The sequence below is a fragment of the Trichechus manatus genome, unplaced genomic scaffold (assembly GCF_000243295.1).
Source record: "Trichechus manatus latirostris isolate Lorelei unplaced genomic scaffold, TriManLat1.0 scaffold00232, whole genome shotgun sequence".
NCBI classification, from domain to species: Eukaryota; Metazoa; Chordata; class Mammalia; order Sirenia; family Trichechidae; genus Trichechus; species Trichechus manatus.
The window spans coordinates 2306310-2319117 of NW_004444168.1; the positions used below are offsets into that span (position 1 = coordinate 2306310).

The 12808-nt window shown below is 42.6% G+C and overlaps 1 protein-coding gene across 3 annotated transcripts in view; it reads right to left on the reverse strand.

Annotated features, from left to right (window-relative positions):
• Positions 1 to 1604: 1604 nt before the first annotated feature.
• TRIM6 (tripartite motif containing 6) overlaps positions 1605 to 12808 on the reverse strand; it is a 15266-nt gene continuing 4062 nt past the window's right edge. Inside the window, exons 2-9 of one of the 3 annotated variants that reach the window (XM_004389079.2) lie at positions 9326 to 9641; positions 9152 to 9247; positions 8573 to 8668; positions 7756 to 7986; positions 4187 to 4209; positions 2795 to 2895; positions 2494 to 2520; positions 1605 to 2259 (exon numbers count right to left, since the gene is read on the reverse strand). In XM_004389079.2, the coding sequence (XP_004389136.1) occupies positions 1694 to 2259; positions 2494 to 2520; positions 2795 to 2895; positions 4187 to 4209; positions 7756 to 7986; positions 8573 to 8668; positions 9152 to 9247; positions 9326 to 9574 (1389 nt within the window). In that variant the 5' untranslated portion in view covers positions 9575 to 9641 and the 3' untranslated portion in view covers positions 1605 to 1693. Of the gene's footprint in view, positions 2260 to 2493; positions 2521 to 2794; positions 2896 to 4186; positions 4210 to 7749; positions 7987 to 8572; positions 8669 to 9151; positions 9642 to 12808 lie in introns of those variants that run through there. The other 2 variants (XM_004389076.2, XM_012559317.1) reach the window with 2 other exon arrangements.

A 12808-nucleotide genomic window follows, 5' to 3' on the forward strand; every position in this document is an offset into this window, starting at 1 on the left:
AAAATCTGATGTGTATTTTACACTTCCAGCATATCTCAATTCAGAGTAGCCATATCTGAAGTACTCAACAGCCACAAGTGGCTTACCACTACCACTGGACAGCCAGCTCTAGTCTCCTCCCTGGTATTCATTTATAGTCTCACACCCACCTCATAATTTCTCTTACAGTAAAGCGCAAAAAGGTACACAGCACCTCCCTACCAAAGTCACAGCAGCTCCCTCACTAGCTATTTGTGTTTGGGCATAAGAAGAAAAGGGACTGGGGTGAAGCTGGAAGAGATGATTCTCTTCCTAAAAGTGTTTGATATACATTTTGTTTTCTCTTTGCCTTTTCTGGCTATTCTGGCTTTGTATTGGACTGCTCATTTTTTTCTTTCCCTCTTTTTACTTCAATTCATTTGAAAGATATATTTTCTTTTTCTATTTTTCAATAGCTACCCCTTAAATTTTTAAGGTCCATGCACAATTTGAATTTAGGCACCAACAATAACATGATAATGGTTTGTTTTTAGTATTTAATCTTATATATACTTACTCACAAATATAGCAATTTCTTTGCTCATTATTGCATTTTATATAATCTGACTAAGACATTCATTATAAGAATGCAAAAGTACTGGCCAATTTCTTTCATAAACACAGATGAAAACCAACCTAAACAAATCCAGTATTATAAATGAAGAATAATAATGGTTTATTTCAGGAGTTTGTGGTAAATTTCGTACTTAAAACAAATCAACGTACTTAGTCACATTAACAGAATAAAAATGTCACAAAATTATATCAGCAATTACAGAGAAAGTATAGGCTGAAATTCAATTTTCCATTCAGTACAAAAAAACTCACAGCAAATTTAGAAGGGAATCTCCTAAAGTTGATTCCACACATCAACAATGAAACATATATCAAATGCAGTGCTTAAAGGCAAAATGTTCAAAGTTCCCCCTCCCTCATTTCAAGATCTGTAATTAGTCAAGGATGCTCACTTTCACCGCTGGGTATATTCTAGTATTGAGTAAATGTTGTTCAAAACGAAAGGAGAATGCAGAAAAACAGAAGGTCAAAGGGAAGTGAATCAGGAGCAGATGAACCTCAGGGCAGAGGGTACTTCTCAGAAGTATTGGTGTCAGAGATTGCACTGTGTCCCCCCAAAATGTGTTATAAATCCTAAACCCCTGGTCAAGAGTTTGGCTGCTAAACAAAAGGTCGGCAGTTTGAATCCACCAACTCTCCTTGAAACTCTATGGGGCAGTTCTACTCTGTCCTATAGGGTCGCTATGAGTCGGAATTAACTCTAGGGCAACAGGTTACCCTGTGGATGTAATCTCATTTGGCAATAGGGTTTTCTTTGTTATGTTAATGAGGCCATATTAGTGTAGGGTGTGTCCTAAACCAATCACTTTTTGAGATATAAAAGGAGTAGATTAGGGACAGAAGCAAGTAAGCAAACAGGAAGGCAGGAGAAATAGATGCCACAGAGCTCCAAGGAATGCAGAGAACATTAGAGATGCCAAGACAAGGATTTCCCCCCAGAGCCAACAGAGACAGACTTTCTCTAGAGCAGGTGCCCTGAATTTGGACTTTTAGCCTCCTAAACTGTGAGAAAATAAATATGTTTGTTAAAGCCACCCACTTGTGGTATTTCTTTTATAGCAGCATTAAAAAACTGAGATAGGTGGGGATAGCAGAATGTTCAACAGCGTGGGTAACGCAGGGTCATTGGGACCACACAGTTACAAGGATTAAAATATGGACAAAGGGGAGTCGGAAAGTAATATTTAGAGAAGGTGTAGATAGGGAAGCCGTGGTTCGTGATATTATAAAAGGAAACAATGCCGGCCTCATAGTCTAAGAAAATCCCAACCCGGCGGGGCGGTACAGTCATGAGGAGAAGCAGCGAAGTAGAAGAGTCCTCATAGGCTCTATATTCATGCTTATGCTTTAACCCAATCACCCAGTATCCACTTTGAGGTTGATAGCTGGAGCAAACACTCTGATTGCTGGCATATTGGTGGAAAGAAAATGCAGGTACCACTGAATTACTGCACACCCCCAGGATCCAGTCAGTCTTGTTGGTCACATCCACCTCCCAGTAATGTTTTCCTGAGGAGAAGTGCTGGGAGCCCAGGACACTACAGTAGTGATGCTCTCTCAGATAGGGAGGCCCAGGCAGCTTAGCACCCACAAATCTCACCTGCCTTCGGTTTTTAGACAGGAGAAGATTTAAATTAGCTGTCTGTGGATCCAGAGTCACGTCCACTGTGGGAAAAAGTACAATATTAGCAGAGGTGAACGGGTACACAAGTCTTATGGTACTAGGAAGAGGGAACACAGGAAGTGATTGGGAGGAATTGTAACTATGTGGGAGTATTTGGGGGAGGGTTTTAACAACTCATACCTGAGAGTGTTGGGAGCGGGGGAATTTGTTTGGGGAAGCGCACATGAAAGGGGATCAGAACATGTCAACTCAGAGAGGCCATGGTTTCTACTTACCCCAGAAGCTTTGGACATCTGTCAGCTCTGTAATGATAAAAAGTCAATGTTGATAGAACCCAAGGTCTCAAGACTAATATTTCTCAGCTTACCAGATGGGGGGTGGGGCAGGGAATTCTGTGAGGATATGAACTGGCCCTTTCACTTCACCTTAAATACAAACCACACCTCCTTCAGCACACTACGTCCCTCCCTCTTCTCCACTATCACCATCTACTAACCAAACTAAACCCTCTACCATATTTATTTCTTACAATTATGGTGATCCCACATCCAAACTCTTTCTCCTGACTCTCCTCACCTCTAAACACTCGCAGCATCTTTTTCAGATCTGGGGCTCGAAACTCAATTCTCAGCTTGCTGGGAAGAGCTTTTGGCTTCTTCAAGGTCCAGAACTCACTCCTAGGGAGGACAGACCTTATGAACCTCCAAACTGTTAACCTTGGATCCCTCCAACACCTCTCACTCAACTCCCAGGCCCACCGGTGTACCACAGCATGCTTTCCTGAAGAAACAGTGTCACTGTGTGAAAAGCTCTAGCACTGGATCCAAAACACCTGAACTTGAAATGAGCTTCTGTCTGTGTAAACTTTGGTAAGACCTGACCTCTCAAGGTCTGCTTTATTTTTCTCCTTTTTTTGTAAAATAGTGATTTTCCCTTCTCTCTGTATATTCTAGAGATAGTATGAAATTAAATAAAGGTTGGGGAAACCCTTGCTATTTCTATAAAACATATAAAAGAATCAAAATGTCAGTGTCACTTTGAAGGGCCCAACATGAGGGGCTGGAGATATCTGAATGGACAGGCAGAAGCCCGGGAACTGGCCACTCTGGCTTTGGGATTATCAAGTGAAGGGCTCCCTGCTGAAAAGTCTGTGAGCTTAGGCCCTAGGGTCTCCCAGAGGCTAAGGGGGTAAGGCCTTCATAACAGCATCTTAGGATTTACTATCTCTGGGAATGTTATACCAACTGGAGAAAGGAGATGTCTTTACTTTCCACCTGAGAATGAAGACTTCAGAAGGGACAACAGGCTCTGGATTTCATGTGTCTGTGAGGAACCTGTAGATACCAGGTGGGTAAGTGGGTAACTATAGATATCATCTTGCCTTTATGAAATTCTAGAGTATGTGATGGAGAATATGTTTGTTTCAGGGCCTAAGCCAGTCTTCTTGACACCATAGACTAAGTTTTTACTGGAATTGAGAAAAGTGGAAATCTGAGCCAGGGGAGAAAGGTAAGTTTAACATAGCTGTCCCAAGAGCTGATTCTCAGAACTTAGGAAACAATTCAGACAGGAATTTCCTTCTGATAAAACATGCACGTAAAGAAAAAATCTGTGTATTTTGAGGTAGCTATAAACTACTAGAATCACAGCAGGAAGCCATTACAAAGGTTTGTGGAAAAGGAGTCATGTAATAGGGACCTAGGGAAATCACTGAGTGAAACCCTTTATTCTTAACGTCAGTATTGTCCTCAGTTTGTGACCTCTCATTACCCAAATTCTCCTACCATAGAAGTCCTTATTTTTGAGACCCTAAAATTCTCACATGATGAGTAGCTCAAGACACAACTATCCCAAATGTTCCCTGCCATATAATTTTTTTTTTCTTTCCTACTGGCCACAAGATATAACTCTATGGGTGCAGGAATCTCTTGATAATACAAGGGAACCACTCTGTTCTCCTACACATACCTTTTTGTGACATCATTCACATCCTAGGAAGGAAAGAGATGGGTTATGTCAAGAAGTAATTTGCTTTTCCCCTCTAATAAAGCCCTACCCATGATCCTCATCCCATTCCTACCACCCCATGATATGATGGGAATAAAGACGGTCTCAGTGGAGAGGCAACACAGTAAAGAGCTCAGGGCAGACTCTCCCTGAGAACTCATGTGGGGTATCAGGAAAAACTCAATTCTTTCATTGTACCATTATTTTTTACAACTCTGTATGTGTATGCAAGCACATGCATATGTTATATATGTATATAATCTACTATTTGCTGGACATGGTGCCTAGCCCTGGAGAATCTCAGGTGATTAAGTCATAATTTCTGTCCTTGAAACTCTTACATTCTGGTTCCCAAGGATATAAACTGTTGTTATTGTGCACTGCTGAGTCAATTCCGACTCACAGTGACCCTATACAACAGGGTAGAACTGCCCCACAGGGTTTCCTAGGCTGTATTTATGGGAGCAGATCAGCAGGTGTTTTCCCATGTGGAGGCACTGATGGGTTTAAACCACTGACCATTTGGTTAGCAGCCAAGCACTTAACAATTGTGCCAGCAGAGCTTCTTAGGACACAAGCTAATGGTCCTTAAATATGGTTGTTCCTCAAACCTCACCTCCTTTAACATTTTACTTTGCCTTTGCTGACTTTATTGATTCCCTTGATTTCAATATATGGATGTTGATGATTCCCAAATTTGTACTTCTGCTCAGAGCTCTTTCTTTTATGATCCACATTAATGTATCCTCTAGCAAATGAGCCACCAAAACCAAAACCCATTGCTGTTGAGTTGATTCCAACTCATGGCAACCCTATAGGACAGAGTAGAACAGTTCCACAGGGTTTCCAAGGCTGTAAATTTTTGCAGAAGCAGACTGCCACATCTTTCTCTTGCAGAGGGGCTGGTGGGTTGGAACTGCTGACCTTTCAGTTAGCAGCCAAGTGCTTAACCACTGTGCCACCACAAGCATCACAAATTCAATATGTTTAAAATAAAACTTACTATTCCTGCAACCATGCTGTTTCTTTTCTTATCCTCCAAACCCCTGAATGATACCAGCATCCACCTGGTTGCCAAATTTAGCAAAGTACCATCCTAAAAATTACCCTATGTTCATCCTGACACCCCATCTTTGAGTAGGCCAGTCCATTTCACACCCTTCTTTTAGCCTTCTGCTGTTTACCTTCATTCCTGCCACTGCCTGTCTCATATGTTGGAGTAGAATTGCCCAATTACCTTTTATCTGGTCTCCCTAATTTCTGCTTTATACACCTCCATGATTCCTGAAGAAATAGCCAACAGTTTAGTCTATAAAATATACGAATAACTATTTTCTCCACGTCAAGGTTACATTTGGTTGCATTTGACAGAAAAACAATTCAAACTAGTTTGGACATGGAAAGCAGTAGAAGTGATGGATATTGTCATGGATTGAACTATGTCCCACAAAAAAAAGTGTGTATCACTTTGGCTGGGTCATGATTCCCAGTATTGTACGATTGTGTACCATTTTGTAATCTGATGCGATTTCCTTATGTGTTGTAAACTCTATCACCATGATGTAATAAGATGGATTAGTGGCAGTTATACTGATGAGGTCTACAAGATTAGATAGTGTATTAAGCCAATCTCTTTTGAGATATAAAAAAGAGAAGCAAGCCGAGACACATAGGGACATCATACCACCAGGAAAGCAGTGCCGGGAGCAGGGCGTGTCCTTTGGACCTGAGATTCCTGCGCTGAGATGCTCCCAGACAAGGGGAGGACTGGTGTCTGGGACCTTCCTCCAGGGCCGGTGAAGGAGGCCTTTCCCTGGAGCTGATGCCCTGGGTTTGGACTTGTAGCCTGCTAGACTGTGAGAGAATGAATTTCTCTTTATTGAGGCCATCCACTTGTGGTATTTCTGTTGTAGCAGCACTAAGGCGACTAAGACAGATATGTTAACTCACACAAACAAAATCTCCGGGATTATATCACTCTTAAGGCATGGCTGTACTTAAAGCATATACCATTTCATGGTTATTTCTCTTATGTTGACTTTATTCTCAGAGTTCATGTTGTGAAACTTGAAAGCACCAGGCTTACATCTGGTTCTCAAATATTAATGATCAATAATGTCACTCACACAGATATGAAAAAGAGAAGGAAGACTATGCGATGGGAGAGTTCTGGAAAGATTGTGAGATAACACTCAAGTTATAATATCCATTGGACAGCCATACTAATGGGTGTGGGAGTCTAGACAGTGCCTTAACTGACTATATAAACTGATAATGTCTTCATATTTAAGAAGTAATTTTTACAGTTTGAGGAGAGGTTGTGGAGGAGCTAGAACAAAGGGATGAAGGAGAAAGCCTTAGGGCAACCTAACATCAAAAATGAAGACCAAGGGCAAGAAGGATAAGATGAAAATCAGATACAGAAAGCAGAGAATGAGGAAAAGCTCCAAAAGGTGGAAAGTAACTACCCCACAACTCTGATAATACTAGGGCCCAAGAACAAGTAAAGAAATGCTTATCCCACCAGTAAAGAGCAACAAGCAGAAGGCAAACACAACATCAGGAACAGAAACAGTCTGAAGGCTCCAGAACATCACAAGGTACTTCATGTCTTAATTTCATAGTCACACCATTCACTCTATGTAGAAAACACCTGTTCAATTTTCAACCTCAGTTCACGTCCTCCATCAAATCTTTCTAGTCTTGACTCCTTGCATCCTTCCCACCTACACACAGACCACAGCCTAGCCTTCTTCACACTCCAAAAGACCTACTCAAACTTGTATTACACTATGTTAAATGATTCTGCCTCAGAGAGGAGTGAAAACAAAGAAGAGCTAGTATTACATAATCACTAAGAAAAATAAATAAAATTAATCCATTAAAAAAAAAAAAGAATCTCTAAGAACTTGAGTCTGGCACATATTTACCTGTGACTGAGCTAGGTGAGAAGGTACCTGACAAATCACAAACAGCATCAGAGACAACTGGTGCCAACAGAACGGAAGCTCTTAAAAGGGGGGTGGACGGGGCAGGGTAATACGTTGCCCCCAGGAGATATTTGGCAATATCTGGAAGGATTTCTGGTTGTCACAACTAAGGCAGTCCTACTGGCTTTTAGTGGGTAGAGGCCAGGGACACTGATAAACATCTTACTTACAACGTGCAGAAAAGCTCCCCACAAAAAATAATTCTCTGGCCCCAAATGTCAATAGTGGCAAAGTTGAGAAACCCTGCTGCAGAATATCATTGGATATGATAAATCTTCTACATGGTATCAAATAAACTTTTGGACCACCTTTTATAAGTAAAAAAAATAAAAATGTGATGTTTCCTTAGCACTGGGGCTTTTAATTATCTTATACTTTACCCCATGACCTCTACATAATTTGACAGGGAAAAGGCACGGCAGGGACAAAGGCAACTTCTTTCACATCCTCAGAAGATGTCACTTGCATGTCCTAGGAGGGAAGGAAAGTTGTCTCTCTTTTCCTTGACTCTCAGACTGGAGGCCCATTCTTGACTCCTACCTGCAGCAGCTCCATCGCTGACCCCTGACACCGACGCTCCAGATCTGAGATAAGCTCTCTCAGTAACTGGCTCTGCTGGACCAGCTCATCCTCAGCCTCTTCTATAATACTCAACCCCTTCTTCTCTTCCTCCTCCAGCTTTTTCAGTTCCCGCTGCTCCTCTTTGTCCAGTATGCTTCTCAGCTTATTAAACTGTGTCTGGATCCTATGTCTCTCAGGTTCCTTCTGACTCTTCAAGAATAGAAAAGAGAAAGCGGCTGAGGGTCTCCTCTACAGACAGACTGGGAGATGAGAAGTAAATGCAGAAGCAATGCCTACAGAAACTATTTCTCCCTTCAGCTCTTCCCAGACCACTGGCCCGGGCTGCCTCATCCAGGCCTCCTTGATACAGACTCATTTCTGGGTGAAATTTAGATTCAGGGAGTCTTCTTAGATCCTTATGTCTCTGCATCAGCCTCCCCTTCCAATTTTGAGTCTTAAGGTAGGAATTACTGGCCTATGCCTAACCACTCTTTCCCAGGAGGACAAGAGCCTGAAATTGTAAAACAAGGTCCCTGCCCATGTTTCCTCTCCTATGTGATTGTCTCCAAAAGCCTGAGGTCACTTTTGGTATGTTCACTATCGAACTACTCCTCCCCTTCTCCTGCATCAAGGGTAATGCCCTTATTTGGAAAGGCTACAGTGGAAGACTGGACACAGGGAAGCTTTTCTAGCCCAACATTAGGGAACACATGTGATCAGGACTCCTTTTGTCCTCAGCTCCAACGACCTGCCCAGATTCCCGTCCCAAGACACATGCAGGAAGAATCCCTCTTGCCTTCCAGCATGCCTTCTTCTCTCTGACAACAGCTGTTAGCTTCTCAGCTTCCTGCTGGTCTTTCTTCAGCTTCTTCAAAGACTCTTGGAACATCTCCTGGAAAGAACATATCAGGTCAAGCAGGGCCAAGCTTTATATTATCTCAGGGCCTAGACATGGAATGAATAGGGTAGAGATTATGCTGACCTCAGAAGATTGTCCTGTCCTGGGATGAAAAATTGAGAAGGTCATCGTATCTTTTGTACACAGGGGATGGAAACCAATGAGAATTGGCTGATTCTCTTTCCTCCCAGGGGAAGAACCTGATTCCAAAGCACATTAAGTCCTTTACTCTCATTGCCGACATATCCCCTACACCCAATCCACCATGCCCTCCTCCTTCCACACCCAGCAGCCCCCTCTGGTCAAAAGGCCATGCAGAGCTGATCTTGAACAGCAGGAAGTCTCTACTCTTGGTCAGGAGGGCATTTTCTAGGCAAATGGGAGGTACAAAGAAATTAGATTAGAGCAGGATGAAAAGTCAAAATATGTTACCAAAGACTCTGTTCTTCCCTGTCTCCCTCTAATCTGGTCTCTCACCTGGTACTCCTGGGCAACCTCCTCCACGAGGAATGTATGATGACCACGGTGCTCCAGAGACCGCTCACAAAGCCAGCAAATGATCTTCCCATCCTCCTTACAGAAGAGCTGCAGTTTCTCTCCATGGTGTGTACATAGAATTACCTTCTGCTGCTTCTCAGGGCCCAACACTGCCTCCCTGAGTCTCTCCACTATGTTGGCCAGGTGCCGATTGGGCCGGAGGTTCCCAGGCTGGTAGCTGGTCCGGCACACAGGACAGCTGCTTCCCCCTTCTTGGCTGATCTCTGATTGCTTGCTGTTTCCTGTGATGCAGTCTTGGCAGAAGCTGTGGCCACAGTCTAGGCTCATGGGTTCCGTTAAGAGCTCCAAGCAGATAGGGCAGGTCACTTCATCTCGTATGTCCACCAGTACTGCTGAAGTCATTGTAGTTACTCTCCTGCCTCCTGCCTGTCCTATCCTGACTTCGGAGGTGCTTCCTGCTTACAGAATCCTGGGTAGAGGAACAGATAGAAAAGAAGCAGGGTAAGAAAGGAAGGAGAAAAAAAGGAATACTGACTGTCCAGGAAAAAAAAGTCAGACATCTGAGGTAACAAGGGTTTCTCATTATAATTTCAAATGCTTTATTCCAGCTCATATTAGATACCAGGTTCCACTCTCACTACAGCAGTGATTATTTTCTTTTACTATTACTGGATTGAGGGACAAACTAAGGCCCTGGGGAACAAGAGCCTTGTGTGAGCCACCATCTGCCCAACCTTATATCAGCCTAGCCAAACACATTCTCAATGTTAAAGGCACCAGACACACTGCTACCTCGGGGCTTTTACTTACTGCTCCTTCTGCAAGGAAGACCCTTCCTTCGTCCTGACATCTGCCAGACTCACTCATTCACTTCATTCAACTCTCTCCTTACATGTTACCTTATTTCAAGGATTTGCTCTGTCTAGCCTATCTAAAAGCACAGCCACCCACACCATCACTCTAGATACAATTACCCATTTTTTCTTGTCACCACCTAATATATCTTCAGTTGTCTGAAGCCTCCCACTAGAATGTAAGTTCCATAAAATTAGGCAGTTTTTGTTCACTGCTGTATTCTCGGCACCTAGAATGGTGCCTGGTACATAGCTCAACAACTTTTAATGAATAAGTAATGCTAGAATCTTCTCATTCCTCCACAGATGATTAGTTTTCTTGGAAGCTTTTTCCTTTCTCTTTACCATCACACTGTCATTACTGTCTAATAATCTGTCTCTAAATTCAAAGGTATGATCTACTGTGAATATAATTTCACCTAACACTCCTACTCCACTGAGTTCTCCACTCACCTTCCCAGAAAACCCCAAAGCAACAATGGCCACAATAAGGAAAGGTAATATTTTCACAGCTAATACTTTTATAAACAGTAGTGATTTAGAAATCACTTTCTCCTGCTTTCCCTACTTCTCATAGGAAAGCCATGAATAAATAAGAGTATTCTTGATCCCTTGATAATGAGAGATATCAATGATTTATAAGATCATACATCTTCAAAGATGTAGAGCCAGCACTGAACCTAATGTTTCCAGAATCCTGGCTCAGAGCTCTGTCCTTGACCTCATAACTTTAAATAGAAACTTAAAAATAACAACAATGAAAAACAGCTGTTATCGAGTCAACTCCAACTCACAGTAACCCTACCTACATGTGCCAGAGTAGAAGAACTCTGCCTCACAGGGTTTTCAATGGCTGATTTTCTAGAAGTAGATTGTCAGGATTTTCTTCCAAGGTGCCTCCAGGTGGACTCGAATCTCTAACCTGGTTAGCAGCCCAAGTGTGTTCACTGTTTGCACCACTAAACCCATTGCCGTTGAATCCATTCCAACTCACAGCGACCCTATAGGACAGAGTAGAACTGCCTAATAAGGTTTCGAAGCCTGTAAATCTTTAATGAAGCAGACTGCCATATCTTTCTCCCGCAGAGCAGCTGGTGGGTTCAAACCACCGATCTTTCAAACGCTGACTTCTTGGTTAGCAGCAGAGCGCTTAACTACTGTGCCTCCAGGGTTCCTTTTGCACAACTAGGGACTCCTAAGTTACATTACTGACATCTTAAATCACATCAAGAATACTCTATAAAAAAAATTTTTTTTAACTGTTTCCAGCATTGAATCACATCACCATTTCATTGAAAGCAATCTGCTCTGCTTGCCTACCTGAAGTCATGTTTGGGCCACCAAGGAAGAGTCATCTCACAAAAGTACTACGGACCCTGTTTCCAGTTTCATGACCCTGGTTTCGTGACCCTCTTACACAACATAGGCCACAGGGCAGCCAAAAGTAGGTTAAATTCCATAATTTTTCTTTTGTTGATGCCCCAGCAAAGGGAGACAGATGTATACTAATGTCACACAGTCAGTATGGGTATAGTTTAAGACCACCAGACCCTGTAATTTGTACCAATTTTCCCCATACTTGAAGGCCTGTTAGGGTAAGAAACATCAAATTCCCTGCCAGGAACAACACTCTCATCAGAGGAAAAGGCCTGAGAAGGTGTTGCAGACAAAGAAAAAAAGAGATCTGTGGAACACAAGCATAGCTAAGCAGGGTAGCTATGGGGACATTGTTGGGAGTATCCAGTGAGCTGAAACCGTGACCTCAGTGCTGCCATCTAGTGCTCTCTGGTGCTCTTGCAGGTCCTGGATCAGTTAATCAGCTTAGTAACCGAACCAAAAAAAAAAACCCAAACTCATTGCCCTGGAGTAGGTTCTGACTCATAGCGACCCTGTTGGACAGAGCAGAACTGCTCCGTAAGGTTTCCGAGGAGTGGCTTCTGGATTCGAACTGCCGACCTTTTGGTTGGCAGTCAAGCTCTTAACCACCATGCCACCAGGGCTCCAACAGAACCACGAACAGTAAATATTTACTGAAAGCTCATTGTGTAAAGGAAAATAATCTAATTATTCTGCAAGTAATAACTCAATAATTCCTTATAACAACGCTATGAGTGTCCCTCAGACCTCATTTCATAATTGTACAAAGTGAGGCCTGGAGAGTTTAAATAGTTCAAGTGGTGAAACTAGTATCTGAATACAGACACACAGTTACAGAGCTGGAGCTCTCATTACTACTTCTATCAATAAAGGGTACAGATTAGGTTGTTGTTGTTAGTTGCTGTCGAGTCAATTCTGACTCATGGTGACTTCATGTGTGCAGAGCAAAACTGCTCCATAGGGTTTTCAAGTACGACTTTTTAGAAGCAGATCGCCAGGCCTGTCTTCCGAGGAGCCTCTGGGTGGGATTGAACCGCCAACCTTTAGGCTAGTAGTTGAGTGCTTAACCATTTGAGCCTCCCAGGGACTCCATGGTACAGAATATAATTGTTAGCAAATTAATGAACCATGGAAAAGTAACTGGCACTACTAATTGGTATTACAGGATATTTACCTATCATCTGAGATGTTTAATGAGACTAATCACACCTGTGGGAATTGGTCATTTAGTTGGTTTGTTAACAACTCCTAACATACTCACATCACCTTATTCAGCACAGTGCACTATGAGTGTCTACTGCCTTTGTTTAATTAGGATTATGACGGCAGAGGCCCAGTCTCCCTTGATCTTCCATCTATCCCAGAGTCTAGCACTAAACCTAACACACACACACACACACACACA